This window comes from Labrus bergylta, chromosome 5 (assembly GCF_963930695.1).
Source record: "Labrus bergylta chromosome 5, fLabBer1.1, whole genome shotgun sequence".
Classification (NCBI taxonomy): domain Eukaryota; kingdom Metazoa; phylum Chordata; class Actinopteri; order Labriformes; family Labridae; genus Labrus; species Labrus bergylta.
The window spans coordinates 28,303,013-28,317,308 of NC_089199.1; the positions used below are offsets into that span (position 1 = coordinate 28,303,013).

The following is a 14,296-nucleotide window of genomic DNA, read 5'->3' on the forward strand; positions in this document are numbered from 1 at the left end:
ACATTTGGAAACAGCTGATTTACCTGTTATCCCTGTTCCTTATCAGAAACTGAGTTTAAAAATGAAAACTTATTTAGTAAACTTTGTTCTCAAATCATGAAAACGCACCTCCTAAATAATTTAAGATGCGTGTTCGTTTGTTGCCTTTAGTTACAGCAAAAATCCCCTACTCTTCGAGAAAAGTTGTCAGGTTGTAGTCAAAATTGATTAACGTAATTACGTAGTAGTTGAGTACGCACGCAACGTGTCCCTGTTCTTTTGACTGGGAAGCCCCTAGCGCGGAGCTGCCAACGCCCGGCGTAAAGACACAAACAGTGGAAACGGTACGGAAAAAATATATATATTGTGTGAATTATCGGGTCATATCTGTGGTTTATTTTATGTTTTTCTATACTTAACATCATCTTCGTTTACAGTTCGTGGTACGTGGGCTTTAATATGTCATATTATGTGTCCCATTTAGCTACAGCATAAGCTCAGCCAGTTAGCGAGCAGGACTAGAATAGCACTTAGCAAAGCAAAGCAGACGGGTGGTATTATTATTATTATTTTTTAAATCTAAGGTGGGTGTTTTGATTGTAAGTACACATTGTAATGGATAAATGTTAGAAAGGATGTGTGGGTTAATGGAGAGACGACTTGCTTGGGTTATTATGTCGGTAGTTTTACCAGCCGGCAGGAAACTAGGCCAGATTGAGGCCGGGGATGTGGCCGAAATACAACAGACGCTGAAGGCTAATGCTACGAAGCTAACAGCAGTGTCTCATTGATCCTCATCTCTTAAGTGTGATTTATGAATGTTTTTTTTTTAAATGTGGAGTTATTTATAATTAAATGCAAAGATTATATAATTAAAAAGGTGTATTTACCACGTGTGGCCGCACATGCAGACATGTTAGGAGTTCTTAAATCGAAAAAAAATGCTTCTGAAACATGCATTTATATGGGTTTGTTTGTGCTGCTTAAAGTTACAGGTGTCCACTGTTCTTGTGCACATACCTGAGTATTTGTTTGTGTTGAGGTAGGAAGGAAGCTGTGACAATCTTTTTTGGGATATCTTCCAAGTCCTAAATGTTAGATTATTTGTGTGTTTTGTTGAAGTATTCTGTTTCCAGGTAACTGAGCATGTCTCACACTTGGATGGTTGTACCTGTGTCTTTGCCTTACATACAACATTTCAACTTGTAAGTTTTATATATTGTGTGGACACATTACAAACATATCACACTGACTGGGTTTCAGCTGCTTTCACTACTATGTATATTTTGTCAAAGCGTCTGTGGGTTCCTAGAAAAGCGCTATAAAAAAACCAATATATTATTATTATTATTATTATTACTAGTCTTTAAGCTGGCTTGCCCCCCGAGTGCTTGCTGGCCTACAAAAAAACAAATGTGTGGATTAAGTCTGGCAGCATCATTGCAGTTGTGTCCCCCATTTGGCCGCTGCCATTATCTAACTGGACTGTTCAGCCCAGATTTCAGATTTTATAGAGCCACATATTGTTCAATAAATACAACAGCTCTGTGGGGACAGTATGTATTTAATTCAGTACATGGATGTTACCATTATCACCTTGCTGTGGACCTAACTGCTCTCTTGCTGGCTGCAGTGGTTATAAGGATTAATTCAGACAATGGCAGAGTTTTTCCTTGCGCAAAAATTGTCTCACTTGTGTCTGATGCACAACTTTCTTTGATATTCTCTAAGCAACACCTGATCTTCAAGTTCGAGTTAGTTCTCAAGTTGAAATATTTAAGTTTCATGTGTTGATTGTTTATACACATTGACACCATTTGACAAGCTTTAGGTATAAGAAGAATAAGAAGGCAGAACAATTATTTTTCATTGTTGTCACAGGTAGATTTTTTGTTTTGTTTTTAGTTCCCTGTCTTATGTGCAATAGCTCGTTTCATTGGCTGTCTCGTCTGTTTTTTCCGTCTTAGCAGCACATTTGATTGTTTGGTCGACATTTCAGTTTAATGGTCAGTAACAGTCGGAAAGATTGATTTTGGTATCACAATTTGGACTGGTATTAGAGAGAAGCCATAGTGAGATTTAATACAAATAGGACAGTGTAACTTTTCATGTGAATATGTCTAAAATCAGCTTCACATGTATTAAATATGTTTTGAGTGGTCTACTATAGAAAAATCTCAATGCAACATTGCAAACACCTTTACATTTGTTAGTGTATTTAAAGCAACATAGTGTTTCATTTGGTTTCCTGTCTACCGGGGAAACGCAGTAAACACCAGGCGATACAAAAGTGAATGAGGAAGGAAGTTGGTTGAGCAGTTTGCAAAACTAGCTGTTGCAACTTAATTAGAATAAAGCAACATAGCAAGAATGACCATGAACGCACCTTTGATATAATACCACATCAATTAACACGATGTCTGCTGTGTTCGGTCAGATAGATTTTCATCAGCAGTTGTTGCTGTTCTCTCACACTGAAGACAAAAGCTCACGTGATCCATAGCTTCTTCACGTCACCATCAAACTTGATCTAGTTTAGTTTTTATTCTGAGAACCACAGCAGCAGGAATGACTTGCTTTGTGTTAAAATGAAAGAGTTGTGTAAGCAGCATGAGGGAAGGAAATACCTATTGGGTTTCTAACTCTGCAGAAGTGACACATTACATTTCTCTATAGCAGGTCAGACTTGTGTTTGCAGGTTATCATGGTGACATTTGTGTATCTATCTTAAATCTCAGACTGTTTAGTCTGTCACTTCCAGTGAACAAAGAGAGCCAGCTGGTTTTGCGAAGGTATTTCTTTATCGGAATAAAAGCAGTACTGTAGTATTCAAAGTGTTTCTGCAGGACATCCTCTTGGGCTCTGCTTCTTTGTTAAAAGTATGCTCACACTGTAACATTTGGTGCATTAAGTTCTGTCCCTCCTGCTTCCCTCAATGACACCCCACCCCCACCCAGTGGTGCAGAGCTCTGCAGTGGCTTAGCACTGACAAACTGTACCTTATGGAGGAGAAAAACTGGGAATACTGTGGTCCACCTACTATTTTAAGTGGGTTGTCTGTAATTGCCTCCAGATGCTTCCCATTTTTAAAGACATTCAAGGTCAACATATATTGTTTCCCTTATCATTTAGGCCCTTTGTCTTCATAGATATTTCATATTTCACAGAATAAACGTAAATATAACAATAAATAATGGATGAATTTAGGGCTGCTGCAAGTCATAACATTAATCATAGATTAATCTCCAATACATGTATTTATTATTTTGTCTTTAAAATGTGAGGAAAAAAACAGGGAGAACAGTGATTGAAATTTCCCAGCTGACATCTTTATATCATCTGATCCGTCAAACCAACAGCCTAATGGTAGATTCAGTCTACTATTACAGCCAAGAAAACCACCAATCACGTCATATAACTTAAATAGTTTCAAATAGTTTTGCAAAACGTTTTTTTTTATCAGGAATAAATTAATTGGCTCATTGTTTCCTCTTGTATTTGCTGTATTCTCTGTGTGCTGCTGTGATCATATGACTTGGACATGTTGTTTATATTCCAGTTTCAACGATTGAGTTGTCGCTGGTTTTAATTGTCTTCTGCTGTTGAGATTTAAGTCGTAAACTAATGCAGGCTACTGAGGATGATTATTTTTGAGGCTTGCTAATTGTTTGCAAACCAGTGAAGGAGACAGTTTTCATTGTCATTTGTCAGTCATTCATCCAAAACTCTTATCCATAGAATGGCTTGTTTTTTCAGTGTTAATAGCCTTCCAGTCTTTTAGTCCACCCAGCTTAGAGGCCATCTGCTAATTCCTTTTGTTTCGTTCTTATTTGCTAATACCTCAGAGCGTGTTTCCTTTTCATTTCCTGGAAGTCTAAACCTTCAGCGGTCTTACAATAAGCCCAAAACAAGCATTTCACTTCAGCTTCAACAACTAATACTATGTGTGCTTTGCAACAATAGCAACATCACTTATACATCATATTAAAAAGGATCGTCTTATTAAGAGATATTAAACAAAAAGTCTCATGTTCTATTGTGTTAGTTTGTTGGACTTAAAAGACCCTTTTGGACCCTAAACGTATAGTATCAGGCAAACACGAGGATTGATTTGATCTGTTTCTTCAGAACTGTGTGGAAATGTGTTAACTGTGTTCTGGTGCATTTATGGTGTTTCATTTGTACTGCAAATGGGTTTCCTGCTTTGTGTCTGTATGATCCGTCAGTCTGCAATATTATGAAACCTTATTGAACATCTGGTCAACCATTGACTCTGTGGTTGATCATGTTGGTTTGGTTATTTAATCGGTCGCCATACAGGGTTACCTCTCAATAACTATACACATGTAAGGTACATTATGACGCCTGTGCTCAGTACATGGGGTTAAAATGAGGTCAGGCTTCAATTTACTGTTGCAGTTAACCATTCACACATACTTTAAACATCACCTATGTTCCATGTTCTCCCTAAGGAAAAAAAGGGTTTGTCTTTAAAGCCAAATATCAAATGGGGTGATTCTGTTGTACAAAGCTTTTACTTTTGTTTTTGTACATGTTTTGTTGAGCCAAAAAACACTGCCATAAACTAATGACTTGTACTTTCTGTTCTTCCATTACAGATCTTGAATGAGTAGCAAGGACTATAAATCGCAGCTATGCAGACCATCAAGTGTGTTGTAGTTGGTGACGGTGCTGTGGGTAAAACCTGCCTGCTCATCTCTTACACCACAAACAAATTTCCATCTGAATATGTACCTACGGTAAGTGCCCATTATAACAATAGTAAGCTAATGTCTTACCTTTTTATATGATTTTGTTTGGAGTGGGACTTTATGGTTTGAGACACATTATGAACTAACTATTTTCAGTCTTATTAGATCTATAATTGAACATGCAGACTAGAAATATAAAGGTCTAAAATTTCATTCGGAGAGCCGTGGTTTAGCTCTGTGATTATAGCGAGCATAACAGGTCATTGTAAACTCGAAACATGAAGTCAGTCCTGGGTCAAATTATGTTTCTTCATTCTAGAAATCTACACCCTGTTTTTTTGCTGTACTTAAAAAGTATCAAACCATGTAGGAACAAGCAATGATGACCTGCTAAATGATTGATGTGAAGAAGGCAGCTTCTTAAAATCATAAGTGCTGTCTCAGCCTTAACCTGATGCATGCCAGTGGTCAGTTTAATGCAGTATCTGTTGTATGAAATACAACAGTGCCTGAAATAATATGTGAAGTGAATGTTTTAATATACAGTAAAAACATAAGTTGAACTGTCATGGTGAGAGGTTACATGATTCACTTTGAACAAATAAGTACCTGACAGTTTTTTTTATTTATTTTTTTTGTTCGTTGTAGGTGTTTGATAACTATGCTGTAACTGTAATGATTGGAGGGGAGCCCTACACCCTGGGATTGTTTGACACAGCAGGTATGTCTTTCTATTCCCTAGCTGTTGTGGCATCCAGTGCTTGTTACCTGATGGCCACACTCTTGAGTTAAACATGTTCATGTGGTTCTCAGGTCAGGAAGACTACGACAGGTTACGGCCTCTGAGTTATCCACAGACAGATGTCTTCCTCGTCTGTTTCTCCGTCGTGTCCCCCTCCTCCTTTGAAAACGTCAAAGAAAAGGCAAGTGTAGACCTTTCTTTTCCCCTTTCTGCTGAGAAATATGTACATTTTCTTTATTGCATATTTTATCATTTTAACAGAATAAATACACTTGTGATGCAGAGTGCACGATAGTAGCTGGTTACTGGGGTCTAATCAATATTAGAACATCTTAATTAAATGTAACATATTGTACTTGTGACTTGAGTTTGAGTATAGCTTAACTCTCTGTTCGTGTCTGCAGTGGGTTCCAGAGATCACCCACCACTGTCCAAAGACCCCCTTCCTTCTAGTCGGGACTCAGATTGACTTGCGGGACGACCCATCAACTATAGAAAAGCTGGCCAAGAACAAGCAAAAGCCCATCACTCCGGAGACGGCAGAGAAGCTGGGGAGAGACCTCAAGGCTGTGAAATACGTGGAGTGCTCAGCCCTCACACAGGTAAAACACACGTTCAACTAGACAATAACACACATATACACTCATCGACATGCGTTATTTACAACTCTAAGGCAAGAACTAAGAAAGAGGAGGAAAGAGGATTATGTTCATCATAACCCCTTTGACTGTGCACAACATGGTTGATGTGTTTTGTAATGTGTGTTTGTCTGGTTTGAGTCACTGTTCTAACCCACAAGTGGAGGTATAAGTAGTGATGATAATCGTAAAAATTATCAGATGTTTTTTTATATTCATAAAAAACGAACCTTGGTTAAGAACACAGTGTATCCCAGTTACATTGAGCAGTCTGCCCTTGATGTTTAGGGTTCTAGTTGGGAGAGCAGTTTAGGTTTTATTAAATAGAATTTACAAAAAAATCAGAGCAGAGACTTGTAGAGTTCCACTTAAAACAGGTCAGTTAACTACAATTCTTTCACACAAAAAGTCCACTTAGGGTGCACTCCAGCTAGGCAAAGTTGTCCCATACCGGGCTTGAGCACGGTTGTCTCAAACTAGTCAAAGGAACCGGACTTTGGGGGTGAAGTATGCTTAGGCATGGTACGGATTGCCTAGTATGAGTGCGCCCCCAGAGGACACTAATCTGGCCTGTTGTTCCTTTAAGAGTCCTCCAACACAGTGCGCCCCCTGACCTTATGTTGGGATCAGCGTCCCACATTCAGTGGAAAAGTTGTGCTGATAGGGTGTATAATATTGGCATAAGCACAGTTTAGCTTTGGAGATCACTGAGAGAATTAATAAATTAATATTTTCAGACATTTATGACTAAATGATTAAGATTCCAGTTTTGCTATTTGTGAATTATGATCTTTAGTTTGTGCAATATTGATACGGGACAGTTGTGACAGGAACTGATTTAGTGTCCTGGTTTACATTTAAATATGACCAAAAGTAGACAGCAGGAGTTATAATTCCCCCTTTTAGGTTTATTGTGTAGTACTCGTTGGATCTGTTGGGTTGTTGTGATGAATCAGCCACTGCCCTTTATGGGTGTATCTGTTCCAGTTAGTCCTGAGCACGTGGTGTACCACAATCATGAATGAAGGTGGAAGAGAGCTGAGGGAACAGATGAGCTCTGCCTGACTCGCCCAGAGAACAATAGTGTTGATCGAGCTGAGATGAAGCCCCCACCTCCCTGCTCTGCTTCTTCCTTCCTCTCCTCTTTCTCTCTGTGGCACAAATGTTGCATTGTGGCTGATGTCATTTCCTGTTTCCTGTCAGGAATCTCAGCAATTTGTCCACACCTAACTTTCAGCTCACTGTTCAGCGGACGCACTTTTCTCCTTTCAGCCCATCTCAGCTCCATAACACCTTTACTCTTTCACCTTTGTGCCATGCTTCTCCTTTACACAGTTGCATTGTACCTCCTATACCTTCTCTCTGTTTCAAGTACATGCATATGTCCTTTTCTCTGCCATGTTCCTCTTAGCGCCCCCCTCTCCTATCAGTCTCTTTCTGTGTTTGCTTTGCTAATTGTGCTGTTGTTCTCTTCCCTCTCCTGTCATTGTAGCGAGGGCTGAAGAATGTATTTGACGAAGCTATCCTAGCTGCCCTAGAGCCGCCAGAGACACAGAGAAAGAGGAAATGCTGTTTATTTTGAACCATGTGCCATTGCTGTTAACCCCTTATTCTCTGACATTATTCTCTTCCTTTTTCCTGATCCCTTTCCTCTCCCCAAATCTTCTCTATCTCTTCACATGTGCTGCTTTTGAAATCTAAACCAAACTCAATCTCATCCGTCTAACTGTTCATCCATGAGTTTCTACTAACTTCATTCCTGACACAAACTACTACTCTGTATTAAGAGTGCATTGCAACCTATCTTTGTGTGTTGGCCTAATTTACTGGCTCAAGGCTTACCTGAACTTCAACGACTTTTCTTGTTGCCTTCCCTAACTTGTAAAATTCTGGTTTTAGTCTGGGTGGTGCATTATTCGACTTCTTAGTGCTTGAGTAGGGATTCCTTTTTAAGGAAATTGTTGTTACAGGATTCACCATTAAAGTGGACAGGAGCAGGGCGGTCAAACAATAAAGTCAAACTAGCATTTAATACCATCAGCGTTTAAATATTTACACTTTTTTGCCTTTTACAAAACTATTTGGGATAGTAAGTCTTGTTGTTCCCTCTTAAAGGGAGACAAATTTCTAGTCTGGACAATGTGGCATCAAGCCGATCTGGTGTAACTGTATGACAGCGATATCACCTACAACCAAGGCAAGCCTATGAGGTAGTTTATGTCAGCTCAGCAATATAACGTAGATCATGCACTACATTACTGTGGCCCTCATTGTTTTCCTACTGTCGCCCAGTGCTCATTGATTAACAGTAGACTGATATCCTACAGAGGACGTAGTATAATCATTTTACGACGTGGCCTTTGTTTGTTTTTTTCCTCTCAGTCCTGTCGTAGTAGTTTCTGTAGGAACGGTTCAGACAGCCTTGCTTTGGTGAGATTGATCCAGACAATAAACAGAGCTTCCATTTCTAATGCCTATTTTTTGTACCACAGCTGATGTCTGATTAACAGAGAGTGGAATCACACTATGTTTATATAAAAGGGTTTTAAGCACTGACGTCATATATAGGGAGTGTTTGGTCTTTTTTACAACATAACCACTGGATAATGATTTCTTATTCAAACAGTTTATAGCTAATATCCTCTTGATGTTTCTTTGAGTTATAAAAAAAAAAAGGGTTCTCTGACATGCTTTGTCAAACACTCTCTATATATGACACAAATGTGCCATTCTCAGTGGTGCATTTCCTGTTCTCTTTGAAGTCCAGATAATGGAAAAAAAATCTATAATTGTGTGAAAGTACCTGTGAAATAAATGAATAAAAGGACAAATGAACGTGCTCTCCTCTCTGGCTCCCCTTCTTTTTCCCAGTGCTTTTGTCGGAGAAGAATTTAGTCGTGCTAATGAACAATGGCTGAGGGGGCTTACTGGTTTACTGCACAATTCCAGTACTGTGCCAGAGCAACTCTTGTTCTTCACATGACCAAGCTCATGATGTAAGCTGCTCTGCTTGGAGGCAAAAACAAACAAGAGGACACACGGATCGCTCAGGCTGAGAGTAGACCCAGTGTGTTAATTCATTTCAGTATGGCTTTCCTGTGAAGTCCTCTCGGTTAGACGTTAAAAGAAAAACAAGCGTTGTGGAGTGAAAATGCTGTGATTCCCTTTTTGTTTTGTGTTGTTGCACCGGGGGTTATGCTCTCCTTTCTCCTCCACTTTCTTTTTTGACTTGCCTTTTGATTTCAAATTTACGTTTCCTTGCACAGAACATGCATGTATTTGTGTTGTTGACACTTAATCTGGCACACCTAATTCAAACAACCACCTTCCTTTTGTCCTCAGAAGCACTCTCACATTTATCTTCTTTTACAGCACTCTATGATGTCCAATTCTGCTTGTTTCCTATTTGTTTGTTTGTTTAAGCTGTTCTGTTTCCCCTTGAACCTTTTTTGATTTGCGTCGCCCCCTCATTGAGCCTGTGTGTCTGTGTGTTTGTGTTTACAGAAAGGCCTAAAGAATGTGTTTGATGAGGCGATATTGGCTGCATTGGAGCCCCCAGAGCCCAAGAAGAAACGCAAATGTGTGCTGCTATGAGAAGCTCCTACCTTTTCAAAGCACGCACACAAACACACATGCACACAAACGCGCACACACACACACACACACACAATACATCCATACATCTTAAATACACACACTATTAAACACACTTCCCCACACCCCTTTCCTTTGCTCTGCTAAGGCTGGTTGACAGCATTGTCCTCCACAGACAAGACTAGACAAAAACAAACCGACCAAGTTTTAGATAATTGTCTGCAATAATAAGAAAGCTCCACCCTCAAGTCTGAGTCTGGGGAACAGGAGAACAACAAAACCTGGCTGCTGTGGGCCCCGGGCTGGGCAGCATCAGCCATCAGTGATGTTGATTATCGGAGATCCAGATAACTAAGCTTACAATACAAGTAGAATTCATTCTGTCGAGCTTTTGATGGATTGATTGTGATTCAGTCAGTGTTGTGGCCTAATTAACTTTTTCAACGCCCAGCCGTGTAGTTGTCCTCGGCCAGTGGAAAATGTTTTTTCTTTTTTTTTTTTTTTGGATACAAGCCCCACCACAAACTGGCTGAGCTGCCAGCTCAGGCTGCTGATCGCCCCATCCCCACGCTCGTTCTCAGCACTACCAGAAGAAATGCTGACAATGTAGTGTTGATTTGTTTTTGTTTGCCAACCAAACCCCCTTTTTTTTTCTCCTCAAACACATGACAAGTCTGAGATGTTTATTCCACGTTCCAGATAGTCACACTCTTTAACCACTAAGGGAGCTGCGGAGTTCTGACCAGGGCCAACTCTAAATCCAGGGCAATACGGCTGAAACTAGAGATCCAACATTGGGAGAAAAGAAACAGTAAATATTGCCATCTAGTATCCAACACTCGTAATTTGGACCGTCACAGTGGAGAGTCGCGGTCCATTTGGAGTGCGGTCATCACTTGAGAGCTTAAGGCGTCCAGTAGTTACGGGTCGGCGAGTCAACCACAGGAATTGGCCTTTTAGATGCAGGGAACTAAACAGTGTTAGCAGAACAAGCAGTGTGTTCTTTCTGCGTTGCCAGGGACCAAGGGAGCGTGAAGCAGAAAAGTGAAGCATTGTCAACACCTTACACTTCGAGCAGGTACAGAAGAGGCATCTGTGTAAAACTATTTGTTCTTTGGCATGCACCGGCAAGCCAAATCTGAAGATCCATATTTAGGCTTCTGATCAGTGAACACGACTTACCACCACAGTTCTGTGCCAGGTCAGAATTTGGTGCTTTCCTGTAGTGTGTTTGATGCAGGCTGCATATGTGCAGCGTGAAGGGCTGTCCGCTCGGCTGTAACCGCTCGAAGTGTACGGCGCTGCAAGGAGCCGAGCCTTGGTCTCTGTTCTAAATATGTTTAACAGATGTAATTATAATGTAAGCTGGAACACAATGTTGATGTAGGCTCCAGGTGTTTTTACCAAAACCTTTTTTTTTTTCTTCATTATTTCTGTTTGTGTTTTTATTTTTATTTTATATATATATAAATATATAAAAAAAAAAGGTTACTTTCACTCCTTTTGCATTTAGGGGTCGGAACTCATCTGAACTCTCTCCTGCCAGTTCATACCAAGAAAACCCCTGATTGGTTTAGTTGAATAAAAACTTAAAAAAATAAAACCTCTAATGGCAGAATACTGTTTCGTTAAAGATGACTTGATTGATTGGTTTCTGTTTTTCTTAACTGGTGGATTAGAGTTGGGTTGATGTCCAGCTCAAGTCAGTAAAATTATTATAACCTGTTGTTGTTTTGGTGCAAAACCAAATGCTTTGTCTAAAGTCTTTGTTCTTTGTATATGCATTCTTTTCAAAAATATTAAACTTATACCTTAATTGCCTTTACCACTTCTCCCTTGCATTTCTTTTGTTTAAATAGTTTGTTGTCATGACGACTGTGACTGTGAGTGTGTATTATCTCACTTATGGTATTTTAATGGTTTAAAGCCATGGTGTTAGAATCCCTGGTTTTGGTTTTTTTTATATTTCAAATTATTTTGTGGTGAACTTTTTGTATTTTGATCTCTTCAAAAATAACTTAAATACACAATAACTAATTACACTGAGAAACTATTGTGTTCTGTTTTTGTTTTAATATTAAGGCTTTGTAGCTCACAATCAAAAGGTCTGCAAAAGAAACACTCAAATAAAAGGAAATCAAATAATTAGATTTCTTCATTCTACTTGATTTGTTTTGTTTTCTCTGAATTTTTGTCAAAGCTTTCTGTATTAAGCTCAGGTAATTAAATGGTTAAACAACAGTCTGCTTGTTTGCAGAGATGGTTCAAATGGACCGCGGGCCGTACTTTTGGTTTAAAGGAAGAAGTAATGTATGTTTCATGTCCACCAGAGTTGTGGGTAACCTCACGGGTAAAAACCCCAAAGTGGGTTACGCGCACAGTATGTACTAACACTGAGTAATACAAGTGTGACCTCTTAGTGGTGAGCTACACTTGGTGAGCTATAAGAGACCATAATACCCATTTCTCTGCTTCATTCCCTCAGAGCTGTTCAAGCCTGTCTTTGCATGTCCAGCCAGCAAGTGGCGCTGTCCACCCAAACATTACAACCCGCTAATGTTTGAAGTCCACTGTGGCTGATAGTACAGCTCATATACAAACAGGAAGAAAACGTGATGCTAAGCCCACAGATGTAAGACAAAACTCAAATCACCCATAAAGAAAATGTTGGCAGTAAGATAACAGATGAAAAGATAAACGGTCACACTGATGATTTTTATAATACAGCGATTAATATTACAATCTTGAAACCTCGAGCAGTTTCAAACTGACACAAACATGAAATTACATTTCAGGTTTAATTTATGTGAGGTTTAGGTAATTCATGAAGCTTTTAAAGAGATTTTGGTCCCATCTGAATTTCATACCATGATCGCTTGAATGCCTCTTTCACACCAACATCACTCGTACAGTGGACACATTTCTCTGGTAACATTTCATCTTCAACAATCACAGTAAGTCAAGAAACATTGTGGAGTATAATGTAACAGGAAGCGTGCTGACATGAAGAGAGAGGAGACACAACTTGAATGAAGCATCACCAAGAGTCTTTTTAATCATGAAATGTGTTTGTCTCTGTCGGCCCCTGTGATTGACTGAAGGAAGTTTTTCCTTTGAGTTTAAGGTTAGATTCAATTATTTTTCAACAAGGGATGTTTCTAAGGATCCAATTTCCAATTTAATTTCAAACAAGTGTAGAGTCTAAAATCACAATTTAATTAACAAAGCTAAATACAGGATCACTGCGTTTGCAGGTAAACAATGTCAAACATGTTAGCATTGCTAGCCTCCGGTCCTCCTTGCAGGTTAACGTCCACATGTCTGAGTTGGTTATGCATTACTCGGGTCGAATGTTTAATTTACTGTTCAACCTGACACAGCCTATAGACAACTTCATCTCCTTTTTCTCGATGCTCCAGATGTTGTTTTACATCCAGGTAGTAGAGCATTATGGAGCTATTAACCAGAGCTACAGCCCGGCTAGTGGCAGGCAGCTGGATTACAGCTTAGACACAACATTTGACCAGCCTGAACTAACTAAAGTATTAATATTAATTAATTAATAATTAGTTTAACCAACTAGTGAATCTCTTGCTTACTAGTTACATCCCTGTTTTCAACAAGTGTCTCTCAAACTTCAGTCACACACACACAAACACACACACACAAAATATCATTCTTTGGTGTTGAGAGATCAGTATCACTATCAGTCAACTTACACAGATGTTCAGGAATTCCTCAAATGGCAGCAAATGAGGGTGATATCCCAGGTTTGGTGACCTGAATCATATGCCACAGATGGAGGGATGTTGAATGGCACCCCGACCGTCACCTCCACCTCCCATCCCAACCTCACCCTCATCCCGCCCCGTGAAGGCGTTCACACATTCCCTGAGCTTCTGGAGTGCTGTCTGTCAGCGCCTTCTTCTGCTAAAGAGACGCTGACAGCCATTAATTATCACACGGGCTGAACCGAGGGCATTCCTCTTTGCTGAAATATTGGTGTACCCATACACACTCGTCAGCCCTCTTAAGTCCACACACACACATGCAGAGGGACACCACCTGGCCTCCATTGGTCTACTACATCATGTTTGACAAATGAGTCTAAATGTTTTGCTGTCCTGGGTCATCCAATCAGCATCAAGCCGGGGCTGAGCGTCTCCATTGGGGAAGGAGGGGAGGAAGTAACGTCCAGACAACCATCTGAAACACAGGTGATCTTGAAACACACACACACACACACACACACATAATGCCTGTGGAGATCTGCTTGTGTGCTTAGTGCAGACGCCTTTATGAGATGATTTTATGATGATCTGCAAAGATACCGACTTGTAATCAAGAACACATTTTTGATTTAACAGTTTATCAGAGCTTGACAGTAATTCAGTGTTTAGACATCTCAGATATACAGAACGAGGGCAAGACTAATATCTGCGCGTGTGCATGAAAATAAATCTCCAGTGCTGGCTCGAGCCAGGACAAATGCCTGCTTAGCAGTCCCGGCACTGAACCTTTGTCAGTCTCTGCTGTTCCAGAGTCCGGAGCTCCTGCCAACTCATTGAACACAATGTGGTTTCATGTAAATGTTGGCCGTGGTGTAGAGGTGCAGGTTTGGCCCGCTCTGC

At 39.9% G+C, this 14,296-nt stretch overlaps 1 protein-coding gene across 2 annotated transcripts; it reads left to right on the forward strand.

Moving 5' to 3' along the window:
* The first annotated feature begins 218 nt into the window (after positions 1-218).
* LOC109994148 (cell division control protein 42 homolog) lies at positions 219-11,490 on the forward strand. Of its 2 annotated transcripts, none has more exons than XM_020647344.3 (6): positions 219-323; positions 4,599-4,739; positions 5,340-5,412; positions 5,505-5,614; positions 5,838-6,035; positions 9,576-11,490. In XM_020647344.3, exons 2-6 carry the CDS (start codon positions 4,635-4,637, stop codon positions 9,663-9,665), a joined length of 576 nt encoding a protein of 191 aa, XP_020503000.1. In that variant the 5' UTR covers positions 219-323; positions 4,599-4,634; the 3' UTR covers positions 9,666-11,490. The 2 variants fall into 2 exon arrangements, with proteins under 2 accessions (XP_020503000.1, XP_020503001.1); XM_020647345.3 differs by lacking the exon at positions 9,576-11,490 and adding an exon at positions 7,564-8,910.
* Positions 11,491-14,296: the final 2,806 nt, after the last annotated feature.

What these genes read in the sequence shown, in the direction of transcription:
- LOC109994148 (XM_020647344.3), top strand. Translation starts at nt 4,635, where the DNA reads ATGCAGACCATCAAGTGTGTTGTAGTTGGTGACGGTGCTGTGGGTAAA. An exon ending in CATCTGAATATGTACCTACG is followed by an intron (nt 4,740 to 5,339) that starts GTAAGTGCCCAT and finishes TGTTCGTTGTAG; the next exon opens with GTGTTTGATAACTATGCTGT. An exon ending in GGGATTGTTTGACACAGCAG is followed by an intron (nt 5,413 to 5,504) that starts GTATGTCTTTCT and finishes TGTGGTTCTCAG; the next exon opens with GTCAGGAAGACTACGACAGG.